At 45.4% G+C, this 13627-nt stretch overlaps 1 protein-coding gene across 1 annotated transcript in view; it reads right to left on the bottom strand.

The window, feature by feature from the left end:
• Positions 1–1393: 1393 nt before the first annotated feature.
• The window catches only part of GAS2L1 (growth arrest specific 2 like 1), a 45366-nt gene continuing 33132 nt past the window's right edge, over positions 1394–13627 (bottom strand). Inside the window, exon 6 of the mRNA XM_063913340.1 lies at positions 1394–6855. Coding sequence (XP_063769410.1) covers positions 5793–6855 — 1063 coding nt within the window. The 3' untranslated portion in view covers positions 1394–5792. The remainder of the gene's footprint in view (positions 6856–13627) is intronic.

The raw sequence follows: 13627 nt of genomic DNA, 5'->3' as shown, positions 1-13627 counted from the left end.
TGAAGGATTTGCAGTAGGAGAGGGTGGTCCACAGTGTCAAAAAAATAAAAATAAATTATATATATATATATATATATATATATATTTTGTTTTTTTATTTATTTATTTTTTAAATTACATTGCTCTAAATATATCTGGACAATCAAATACTTTAAAGTAAGCATCAATATCTACATTACTGAGTAGTAAAATATCTAAATGTTCATAAGCAAAACAGCAAGTTGATTTCAAGGGGGAAAATATAGCAACATCTCTATCAAATATTTAGGGGGGGTATCCAATTACAGGTGAAGAAATATAGGTCCGTTTTCACGTTATGTCTTGATGTTTCACCGGTATTTATTTTACAGGCTATCCAATTTAGTTACCTGTAATAAAATACATATAGATAGAAACAACAGGGCTGTTTCTGGGGATTTGGTTTCCCCTGCCTGAGGCAGGTGAAACAAAACCCAGATAAGGCGGTACGAGCTGTGGTTTTATGGGGTTAATTGGATAGCCCCATAACCACAGCTAATTGGATACCCCCCTAATGATATTTATCTTTAATGATAAAGATGTTTTGTGCAATCACTATCTTTAAAAAGAGCACCACAGACCATAGAATCAAGGGCGTAGCTACCATAGGTGCAGGGAGTGCAGCTGCTATCAGGCTCAGACCTGAGAGGGACCCACCTTCCCTGTCATAGTTACATACATTTTTTTACCATTGGTAGATACTGTACATAGAGGCCCTTACAAACGTTTGCCTTGGGGCCTGCAATATAGTTAATTACACCCCTGGAGCTGCTCCGTGTAATGTGGAATAAAATTAACTGGAGGGCATTATAATGTTACATAACATGTGTACTTGCGGCCCTACAATGTTACATAATGTGAACTAGAGCACTACTATGGTTCAGAAAATAAATGAGGGCACTACCATGGGGTATAAATGAACAACTGCTACAGGGAGGAGTCTCTTTAGGAGCACTGGGACAGAAACTCCTTCAAAATGTTGTTATGGGGCCCACATAGTTCTGGCTAAGCCCGAGAAGAATGCAGCCCACTGAATACATAACCTCTGTTGTTATACAGTATGTCACTGTGTAAGAAAGAGTCCACTTTAAAAGTGATGTTAATTTTGCAACAGACTGGAGGCAACCATTTTTTTGTGCACTGAATGGAATGCCGCAAACCATTGGTTTCCAAACTGTGTGCCATGGCACCCTAGGGTGCCTCGGTACACTTGCAGTGGTGCCTTTGGTTGGTGGTCCAGGACAAATTAAAAATATTTATGGTCCGTGTAATAGGCAAACCAGTGCGGGTGGCTGTCAGTCACAACATATGTGAACGAACTGAAACAAATTTTGTCCTGCAGCACATAATTGAACAGAAGGATGACACAGTTAAGGTATTTTAATATTTTTAAACTTCTCAGTAAGAAACGTTTGGCCTCGGGGTGCTATTAGAACAATTCTGATACTCTAGGTCGCCGGGATTCAAAACAGTTTGAGAACCAATGCAGTAACCCATTAATTCATTAGGAGATATAGAATGTGCCTCATGCTTCCTATAGGTACATTCCGCAAGTGGCTCCCGCCACTGTGTTGAAGACAGCTTAATTTCAAGTATTATAAATAATGGTGTCTGGGATGTCAGTGTGACACAGTAAACAATGATATTTCCCAAAAGATTTAATCAGCAGCAAGAGATTAAACATTACATTAGACATATTTTCAGACATTTCTATTGAACATACACATCAACAGCCATCCACTGATGCACAACACTTGTGCACATACAATTTGAAAAATAAGTGCAACCACAGACTGTAATCTCATTGCTCCAAACCCTGCTCTACAATATATTAGCAGACACTCCCATTCCATTTCTTACACACATCTGGCTCCTTACAAACATTAGATACCTGGAATTCCATTTCAGCAGAACAGAACCATAGACAGTTCACAGCAGATACATCATCAGTGTGTGCGCTCCTGAGCTGCACCTGCATAGACTGGGGTGCCTGTTGTAGGATTAGCACCTGACCTTTACTCAGGTATATACCTGTTTGTCCCAAGCTGGTCAAGTGTACAGTGAAGACTACATTGTTGCCAAGGAGAAAGCAAAGCACCAAAGTGTAGTATGTGTAAATTACAAAAACATATGACTGACTATAAAAATATTCTGCACTCTGGTTTTTAGTTATTGGCAGAGATGTGCAGGTGCGGATAGCCAATAAGAAAAATCCGGATTCATCCTAATTTGGAGTTAAGAACCGAATAAATCAGAACCCGCACATCTCTACTAAAAATAAAACAACTTTATTTACAGGAACATGCGCTCCTTCAGCTGCTGTGGAACTACACATCCCAGCATGCCCTGCCACAGTTTTGCTATTAGAGTATGCCATAGCAGCTAGAGGGCCGCATATTGAAATAACCCTGGTCTACACTTTCAGTCCACATTAATCAAAAAATGTGGCAGCCAATATATTACTAAATGTGACTTATAATGGCTGGTTAATCAGGTTCTATACCGAATAAAAGTCTCTACTTGGTCACTTGCCCTAACATACAGTAGCTAGAATCAGCTCTTCCTTTAAAACCTTCTCATGCACTGGGTGGTCTTCAGTATGCCGAATGTCGGGATCCCGGCGCACAGTACCGGCGCCGGTATGCTGGTCGCCGGGAGCCCGGCCGCCGGCATACCATACTACACCCCATGCACTATATAATTATTCTTTAAACTTCCTTTTAAAATAGACAGCCAGTTTCCTTATAGGACCCCATCCTATAACTTCCCCTATTGCTCCATATACAATCTCCCTGTAACGGTTAAAAGTGCTTCATATAAACTATCTGGATATCCCATACTATTGCTTCAATCCTTGAATGTGTCGTGGGGGGGGGGAGGGTTCTCATGTAGAACTGCAAGGCTCAGCTAGTCTTGCCAGCCAACTTGCACTGTGTAGCCATTAAAAGACAAAGCTTACCTAAATACATTTTCCTCAACTGCTCTTACTGCTATTTAATATTTGGTTTATGCATAATATATATCCTTCTGTAGTTCTCTTTCATTTCTGGCATAATTCCTGTATCACCTCTTAACAGATCATGAATTCTTCATGTTGCCATATCTAATGTCTCCTTACAGTGGCATCAGGAAAGCACTTGGAACAGGACAACAGAATGTAAAAATCTACTTGAGGGTGAAGAATTGAGACTAAACCCCAATTTTTACTGTTCATTCTCTGGATGCACTGGGATCCAACATTGCACTCCATATACGTACATCTATGGAGAGAGAGGCATCAGCTCTTGGTGGTATAATTAAAACAAGGCAGACAGGACAGCGCAGTGCATGGTGGGACACAAAGATCCAGCGGAGGCCCCAGCAGATCCAGCCAATAGAGCGGAGCAGTTAAATAAGCACTTTGATTTCATTTTCATTCTTTGTATTTCTACAAAAAGTAAAGTAACTTTTGGGTGAATATATCTTTTAATATTGCATCCAAGTGAGCTAGTGCCTGGCTTGTTGTTTTTACTTTTACTATTAGCCTGAAGGAGTCTTTAGAGATTGTGAAATCTTGTGTGCAGGAATGCATACTGCAATTATCCATTTGCCCCAAATGCTTACCTGACAAGTTTCATCTCATTAGCTCTAAACACACGGCACTTGTGAAGTAACAGAAGCCAGTTTAAACCAACAGTAAGAACATACATTATTATATTTAGGCTTTTGCTTGAGAAAAATCTTCCTGCTGTTTGGACCATGTTCCCTGAGCAAATCATTTTTTACTTAAAAAAATAATTATTACAGGTTGAGTATCCCTTATCCAAAATGCTTGGGACCAGAGGTATTTTGGATATCGGATTTTTCCGTATTTTGGAATAATTGTATACCATAATGAGATATCATGGTGATGGGACCTAAATCTAAGCACAGAATGCATTTATGTTACATATACACCTTATACACACAGCCTGAAGGTCATTAAATACAATATTTTTAATAACTGTGTATTAAACAAAGTTTGTGTACATTGAGCCATCAAAAAACAAAGGTTTCACTCTCTCACTCAAAAAAGTCCGTATTTCGGAATATTTGGATATGAGATACTCAACCTGTATTATTATTTGGAACTTTCTTTCAAACAGCAGGCAATGAGTACTGCTGAGCTGCATATAAATGACAGGGACGGACACCAATATCTGCGGTGGTTTACTTATTTAAATAGCACATGGGTTCTCAACTTCAGTCCTCAAGCACCACTAATACCCCTTTCACACTGGAAGCAAAATCCCGGGTTATTGCACGTTCAGAGTAACAGTTAGGCTGCGCTGGCAGGCGGCTACCCGCCGTGTCCCGGGTCACAGCGGCTGTGACACCACACAGCCACAACGGACCACCCCTGCAACGGTCTGGACACGCCTGAGCTGTCCTGACCTCGCCCAATGGCATTCTAACGCCGTTGGCACGCCCCCTCTTGACCCGCGAAAGCCTCTGCCTGTCAATCAGGCAGAGGCGATTGCAGCCCTGAGATGCATTTTAGCATCTCACTGGGCCTCCCGGGGTGCGCACTCCCTAAAGGGCTTCAGACTGCTAATCTGCTGGCTCCTAGACCGAAAGCGATATAACAGGTCATATTTTCAGGATTTCTTTCCTTTGAAACAAGTGGGATAATTACTGACCCTGCAAAATAGATAAATTCACCTGTACATGATTAAATGAATTTTGAAAACATGGCCTGTTGGGGATACTTGAGTACTGGAGGTAAGAACACCTGAACTACAAAAATTGGGACATGGATGGTAATTGCAATGTGCCCTGTAATGGCCCATACACACGGTGAGATTCGGGCTATGCCGATTCTCACTATGTGACAGGGGCTAGGTCGGCATATAATCAGTATCGCAAGCACACTCATTATGTGCTTGCGATACTGACTATGTACGATTTTGGCTAAGTGTCAATTTTGACTATCTCTTCTATAGAGATAGACTGTGCAGGCAAGTCAATTTTGACTATATTTTCTTTCGATGCCGACCGCGCATCGGCATCGAATCTGCACTAACTTTTCTTACGATTTTGACTATATAGTCAAAATCGTAAGAAAAAAATCTCACCGTGTGTACACACCATAAGACTGATGGCAGATTCTCTTTAAGAGAAGTCCAGGAACATAAAATATTCTCTAAAGATTTAAAACTGGAATGGTTTTCTTGGAAAATAATTATAAAAAAAAAAAAAAGTCCTGTGCAGGAAGTGATGAACTTTAACCACAGTATTTACGGGACACAGATAACAAAACATTTTTTATCTGTACTCTTATAGATTTGCAGTGTTACTGTACCACACAGGGAATTCAGAAAATTAAAAATACTCCTAAACCTATTAATAATAAAAATGAAATGGTCAACACCAGTCAGTCAGGCCTACTAAGTAATATTCCTAACCTAAAATGTGAATATTATAATCATTACTCTTTTACCCCATGGCATTAAGAGGTATAGCGGCAGCCTCTATATACCTCCCCAGCCCTGATAATGCACCGTATTGCTTATAGTAGCAGCAACCTAGAAACACCCATGCTTCAGTATTACATAATGACAATGTATGGTGTGTAACCTTGCTAGAACAATCTACTCCTGTGCGGATCGTAGTGTTATATGTCACTCAGCATGCTTATTTTCAGGAAATGTCACATCCTAACTCACTGATAGCTAAAGCATAGCTTAAACAGCATTATCAACTGGCAAGCTGCACGTGTTATACTGGGGTCATGGTATTGAGTCTCCAGAACCCGCTCATCCAAAGGGATGTTCTGCCTCTACCCCAGAATCAGAGAACAAGACAGCTTGCAGAGCTCTCCAGGAGCGACGGTTGGGTGTCTGTTTAGGTGGAGAACCTGAATTTCTGTAGTTAAGTGGTGTGGGGATGCGAGAAGGTGACTTATCTGGTTGGGTGTCTGCTCTAGGCCGGATCTTCGGGCGCAGTTTGAGTTTGTAGATGGAAGGGACTCTGTCTGGATGTTTTAGGGTTTTCTTTGGTCTTAAAACCACACCGCTAGTGTCTACTTCAACTTCAGCAGCTGCAGAGGGCTCCTCTGTTTCAACTGCCTCCTGCAGGTCCTCAGAAGCAGGTGGGCAGGAACTATCATCTGAAGAGCTGGATAAGGCTGGAAGTCTCCTCCAAGTAGATGCAGTTAGTGCTACATTGTTCCCATCTGCACTCTGTTCCCTTCCTCCTCCAGTAATGTAGAAGTTGAGTGAGGAAGAAGATGAGCTAGAGGAGCAGTAAGCAGAGTCTATAGTAGCTGGCTCACAGGAAGGTGGACTTAGTAAGATAGCAGCACCTTGTGCTCCTACAGTATTCTCTGATGCTCCCAGAAGTCGTGAATTTTCCAAAAACTCTTTCTCAAGACTGCGATAAATTTGTTGCTCATGGCGAACATCAAGAGGCTCAGGTGCATATGCCAGTTGTCTTCGAGCATGAGTTTTTGGGGGCTCCGTCAGAGTGCGAGTGTTAGGAGGCTTGGAAGTTACAGGACCTGTCAATGAATGTTGTCCATCTTTGTCTCGTGTAATGAGCAAAACCGCTTTCTTGTTAGTTGGGGGACCTTGACTTCGGGCCCGTCGGTTCGGAGCACCAGCAGTTGATACACCATGGACCCTGCCACGATCAGGCATGGCAGGTTGGGATGCCGGTGATCGCCGGGGAAGGGGGCCTCGGTCCTGGGACTGACTTCGCGTTACAGAAGAGCGGAGTCCCGGTCTCATCACCTCGCCTGATTTTCTCCCAGCTGGGGCGCTCTGAACAGAGGAGGCAGAAGAGTCACTGTCACCAGAATAGCGCCGTAAGCGAGGAGGCCTGAGAGAGAAGGAATGAGTGAAACTTGGAGAAGGGAGATGTACAGAAGTAAATATCAGCAAAAGAAATTACAGGACAACAAAAAAGAATGGAGACGTGTGTCAGTTGGAAAAGTTGTACAGGTGCAATCACAAGTTATAAAACGGTATTTAAGAGTACCAAATAGAACACAATTAATAACCAGAAGATATATTGCTATCATACAGCATAGAAAAAATAGGATTTTAATACCTACCGGTAAATCCTTTTCTCCTAGTCCGTAGAGGATGCTGGGGACTTCAAAAGGACCATGGGGTATAGACGGGATCCGCAGGAGCTTGGGCACACTAAAAAGACTTTTACTGGGTGTGAACTGGCTCCTCCCTCTATGCCCCTCCCCCAGACCTCAGTTATAGGAACTGTGCCAGGAGAGACGGACATTTCAAGGAAAGGATTTTTGTTGAACTAAGGCGAGAAACATACCAGCCCACACCACAGTATCAATACAACTGCAAGGAACAGTCCCCGCACTGGGATCGGCGCCCAGCATCCTCTACGGACTGGGAGAAAAGGATTTACCGGTAGGTATTCAAATCCTATTTTCTCTTACGTCCTAGAGGATGCTGGGGACTCCAAAAGGATCATGGGGTCTATACCAAAGCTCCAGACCGGGCAGGAGAGTGCGGACGACTCTGCAGCACCGATTGAGCAAACATGAGGTCCTCATCAGCCAGGGTATCAAACTTGTAAAACTTAGCAAAAGTGTTTGAACCCGACCACGTAACTGCTCGGCAAAGTTGAAGTGCCGAGACCCCTCGGGCAGCCGCCCAAGATGAGCCCACCTTCCTGGTAGAATGGGCCTTTACTGACTTCGGCAACGGTAGCCCAGCCGAAGAATGAGCTTGCTGAATTGTATTACAAATCCAGCATGCAATAGTTTGCTTAGAAGCAGGATTTCCAATCTTGTTGGAAGCATACAGGACAAACAGAGCCTCTGACTTCCTAGTAAGAGCCGTTCTAGCGACATAAATTTTCAAAGCTCTTACAACGTCAAGAGATTTTGGGACCGCTACAGCATCTGTAACAGGTAACACTATAGGTTGGTTTATGTGAAACGAAGAAACCACCTTCGGCAGAAATTGTTGACGAGTCCTCAATTCCGCTCTATCCGAGTGAAAGATCAAATATGGGCTCTTATGAGACAAAGCCGCCAACTCGGACACACGTCTGGCAGACGCCAGAGCCAAAAGCATGACCACTTTCCAAGTGAGAAACTTTAACTCAACCTTACGCAAAGGTTCAAACCAGTGAGACATAAGAAACTTTAACACCACTTCAAAATCCCACGGCGCCACTAGTGGCACAAATGGAGGATGGATATGCAGCACTCCCTTCACGAAAGTCTGAACCTCAGGAAGTACGGCCAATTATTTTTGAAAGAAAATAGATAAAGCCAAAATCTGCACTTTGATGCAACCCAATTTCAGGCCTGCATCGACGCCTGCCTGCAAAAAATGGAGAAAACGACCCAAGTGAAACTCCTCCACAGGAGCTGCTTTGGTTTCACACCACGACACATATTTTCTTCAAATACGGTGATAATGTTTCGCCGTCACCTCTTTCCTAGCTTTAAGGAGAGTGGGGATGACCTCCCCGGGAATACCTTTCCGAGCTAAAATTTGGCGCTCAACTTCCACGCCATCCAACGCAGCCGCGGTAAGTCCGGAAACACGCAGGGCCCCTGCAGTAACAGGTACTCTCTTAGAGGAAGCGGCCAAGGATCTTCTACAAGCAATTTCTGAAGATCCGGATACCAGGCCCTCCGTGGCCAATCTGGAATGACGAGTATTGCCTGAACCCTTGTTCGTCGTACGATCCTCAGCACCTTTGGAATGAGAGGAAGCGGAGGGAACACATACACCGACTGAAACACCCACGGAGTTACCAGGGCGTCCACTGCACTGGCTTGGGGGTCCCTTGACCTGGAACAATACGTCGGAAGCTTCTTGTTGAGGCGAGACGCCATCATGTCTATCAGAGGAATTCCCCAACGCCTTGTCACTTCTGCAAATACCTCTTGATAAAGAGCCCACTCTCCCGGATGGATATCGTGTCTGCTGAGGAAGTCTGCTTCCCAGTTGTCCACGCCCGGGAGGAAGACTGCTGACAGCGCGCTCACGTGCTGTTCCGCCCAACAAAGGATTCTTGTGGCCTCCGCCATAGCCGCCCTGCTCCTTGTTCCACCTTGGCGGTTTACGTACGCCACCACTGTTATGTTGTCCGACTGGATCAGGACAGGGAGACCCTGAAGAAGGTTCTTTGCTTGCAGCAGGCCATTGTGCATGGCTCTTAACTCGAGAACATTTATGTGGAGACAAGATTCCTGGCTTAACCATTTTCCCTGGAAATTTCTTCCTTGCGTGACTGCGCCCCAGCCTCGGAGACTTGCATCTGTTGTCAGCAGGACCCAGTCCTGGATTCCGAATCGGCGTCCCTCTAGAAGGTGAGAGCCTTGCAGCCACCACAGGAGAGAAATCCTGGCCCTGGAAGATACACTTATTTTCCGGTGCATGTGCAGGTGAGACCCGGAACATTTGTATAGCAGATCCCACTGAAACACCCGGGCATGAAACCTGCCAAACGGAATGGCTTCGTAAGCCACAACCATCTTCCCTAGAACCCGAGTGCATTGATGAATCGACACACTTGTCGGCCTCAGAAGCTCCCTGACCATGGTCCTGATTTCCAGAGCTTTGTCCTCCGGAAGAAACACTCTCTGTAGCTCCGTGTCCAGGATCATGCCCAGGAAGGGCAGCCGTGTGGCCGGGATCAACTGAGACTTTGGCAAATTTAGAATTCAACCGTGATGTCGCAGAACAGACAGGGAGAGATCCACATTTCTTAACAACTGTTGCTTGGACCTCGCATTTATCAGGAGATCGTCCAAGTACGGGATAATTGTGACCCCTTGCTTGCGAAGGAGAACCATCATTTCTGCCATAACCTTGGTGAAAACCCTCGAGGCCGTGGAAAGCCCAAACGGCAACGTCTGAAATTGGTAATGACAATCCTGCACCGCACATCTCAGGAAGGCCTGATGCGGAGGATATATCGGGAAGTGTAAGTAGGCATCCTTTATGTCGACTGACGCCATAAAATCCCCCCCTTCTAGGCTGGAGATCACAGCTCGAAGAGATTCCATCTTGAACTTGAAAGTTTTCAAGTATGGATTGAGGGATTTTAGGTTCAGAATCGGTCTGACCAAACCGTCCGGCTTCGGTACGACAAAGAGGCTCGAATAGAAGCCTTCCCCCCGTTAGGACGGGGGAACGGGGACAATGACCCTCTGTTGACACAACTTTTGTATCGCAGTATGTACCACTTCTCTTTCTGGAAGAGAAACTGGCAAGGCAGATTTGAAAAGCGGCGGGGGGGGGGCATCTCCTGAAACTCCAGCTTGTACCCTTGGGACACTATGTCTAAGACCCAAGGATCCAGGGCTGATTGAAACCAGACCTGACTGAAGATTCGGAGACGCCCCCCCCCGGCACGGACTCCCGCAGGGGAGCCCCAGCGTCATGCGGTGGACTTGGTAGAGGTGGGGGGAGGACTTTTGGTCCTGGGTGCCTGACACTGCAGGTGACTTCCTTCCCCTTCCTCTACCCTTTGAAGCGAGGAAGAACGAGCCCTTACCTCGTTTGTATTTATTAGGGCGAAAGGACTGCATCTGCTGATGAGGCCCCTTTTTCTGTTGAGTGGGAACATAAGGAAGAAAAGATGACTTACCAGCAGTAGCGGTAGACACCAGGGGGGTAATTCCAAGTTGATCGCAGCAGGAAATTTTTTAGCAGTTGGGCAAAACCATGGGCACTGCAGGGGGGGCAGATATAACATTTGCAGAGAGAGTTAGATTTGGGTGGGTTATTTTATTTCTGTGCAGGGTAAATACTGGCTGCTTTATTTTTACACTGCAATTTAGATTGCAGAATGAACTCACCACACCCAAATCTAACTCTCTCTGCACATGTTATATCTGCTCCCTGCAGTGCACATGGTTTAGCCCAACTGCTAAAAAATTTCCTGCTGCGATCAACTTGGAATTACCCCCCAGGACAGCAAGGCCGTCACCAAACAAGACACTACCTTTGAAGGGGAGAGCTTCCATATTTTTCTTGGAGTCGGCATCGGCATTCCATTGTTGGATCCACAGCGCCCTCCTGGCCGAGACCGCCATGGCATTGGCTCTTGATCCCAAGAGGCCAATATCCCTCGCCACATCCTTTAGGTAATCTGCAGCGTCCTTGATATAACCAAGAGTCAAAAGAATATTATCCTTATCAAGGGTATCCATATCAGTAGCTAAATTATCAGCCCATTTAGCAATAGCTCTACTCACCCATTCCGACGCCACAGCAGGTCTGAGCAATGCACCAGTATTAACGAAAATGGCCTACAAGGACGTCTCCAGCTTGCGATCCGCCGGATCCTTGAGAGCAGCAGTGTCAGGGGACGGAAGCGCCACCTTCTTGGACAAACGGGATAGAGCCTTGTCGACATTTGGAGACGACTCCCATTTTTCCCTGTCATCAGAGGGGAAAGGATACACCATAAAAATTCTCTTGGGAATCTGCCACCTCTTGTCCGGCGACTCCCAAGCTTTTTCACAAAGAGCATTCATTTCATGAGAGGGGGGAAACTTCACCTCAGGTTTTTTTCCCCTTAAATAGGCAAATCCTTGAGTCCTGAACAGCAGGTTCGTCAGGAATATGTAAAACATCTTTAATAGCCACAATCATGTACTGAATACTCTTAACTACCCTTGGGTGTAAAGTAGCTTCATTAAAATCGACATCGGAATCAGAGTCCGTGTCGGCATCTGTATCTACCATCTGGGTAAATGAACGTTTTTGTGACCCTGAGGGGGTCTGTTCTTGAGCCAAAGCATCCTCCATGGATTTTCTCCATGTTTGTGTCTGAGAATCAGATTTATCAAGCATCTTAGACAATAAAGCCACATTAGCATTAAGTGTACTTAACATAGTAACCCAATCAGCAGTCGGCTGTGCCGACAGAGCCATTTCCATCTCCTTTTCCGCGCCCCCAGTTACTTCCTCCGGGGAGGAACACTCAGCCTCAGACATGCCGATACGTAGTACCGACACCCCCACACTCACACTGGCCAAATAAAGGGGACAGCCTACAGGGAAGCCTGGAGAGAGAAACACAGAAGGAGTATGCCAGCTCACACCCCAGCGCCCACATACCACACTATAATATATGTCAGTAGCGCTGTAAATAATAAGAAAAGCACCAAATTATCTGTGCCCCCCCCCCCCCCCCCGTTTTGCTCCCTTTTACTTGTGAGGAGCTTGGAGGACCGGGTCAGCGTCTCTGCAGCGGCTGTGGAGAGAAGAAAATGGCGATGGTGAGCTGTGCAGCTAAGCCCCGCCCCGGCGCGCTTCAGTCCCGCTCAAATTTGAAATATTTATACTGGCGGGGGTATTATATATGCCTTTAGCCAGTCCTAATGACCTCAGTAACTGCTGCCCAGGGCGCTCCCCCCCTGCGCCCTGCACCCTGTAAGTGCCGTTGGCGATGTGTGTGGGAGCATGGAGCGCAGCGCTACCGCTACGCTGTACCTCCGTTACTGAAGTCTTCTGCCGTCTGAAGTCTTCGGTTCTTCAAATACTCATCCGGCTTCTTTCTTCTGGCTTCTGTGAGGGGGGTGACGGCGCGGCTCCGGGAACAAGCAGCTAGGCGAACCAAGTGATCGAACCCTCTGGAGCTAATGGTGTCCAGTAGCCTAAGAAGCAGAGCCCTTAACTAAGAAGAAGTAGGTCTGACTTCTCTCCCCTCAGTCCCACGATGCAGGGAGCCTGTAGCCAGCAGGTCTCCCTGAAAATAAAAAACCTAACAAAAGTCTTTCTAGAGAAACTCAGTAGAGCTCCCCTAGTGTGTGTCCAGTCACTCCTGGGCACAAAGTCTAACTGAGGTCTGGGGGAGGGGCATAGAGGGAGGAGCCAGTTCACACCCAGTAAAAGTCTTTTTAGTGTGCCCAAGCTCCTGCGGATCCAGTCTATACCCCATGGTCCTTTTGGAGTCCCCAGCATCCTCTAGGACGTAAGAGAAAGAAAGAAATACAAACCAGTCAGTGAACACATGCAAAGCCATCTAGTCACACATAGCAAGAAATGAAAGTAATAAGCACAATGATTTAGTAGAAACCAGGGGACAGAACGTTTAACATGCAGCATTCACCATTCAAGGGTTAACATTTCCATGCAGTGAAAGTATCATTAGGATCTGTCAACTTAAAACCAGATTTGCTTTCCACAAAATTGTTTCCAACTAAAATAAACTATATTATAAATATATTTAGTTTCTGACAAGTTCATGACTTTACCAACGTGGTATACTTTATATCTACTAGATTTAGAAACAACGGAGCAAACATATCTGAGCGATGCTTTGTACCAGGACTACTGTTTGGTAATGCCAGACATGCAGTGGTTTTTCAGAAAATGTTTGCTACAATTACCCTATTGCCATCTACGTTCACTATTCGATTATAAAAAGTAATATGGGTGATGCCTGTCAGATTCTTAAAAGGAGATTCCCAAATCTGACTAGATTGCCTAGAAATTAAGCACACATCGCTTCGTGTGTAGGGTGCTACCGCCAGCTCTAGATTTGGCATGTATGCCAAATCTAGTTAGATCGCTCACTTCACCGCTGGGTGTCCCAGATTTCCATGATAGAACCAATAAGTGCGGCCAGGAGGATTTATCCTTTG

Source organism: Pseudophryne corroboree, chromosome 1 (assembly GCF_028390025.1).
Source record: "Pseudophryne corroboree isolate aPseCor3 chromosome 1, aPseCor3.hap2, whole genome shotgun sequence".
Taxonomy (NCBI): Eukaryota; Metazoa; Chordata; class Amphibia; order Anura; family Myobatrachidae; genus Pseudophryne; species Pseudophryne corroboree.
This window is presented reverse-complemented; position numbering and strand designations above follow the sequence as displayed.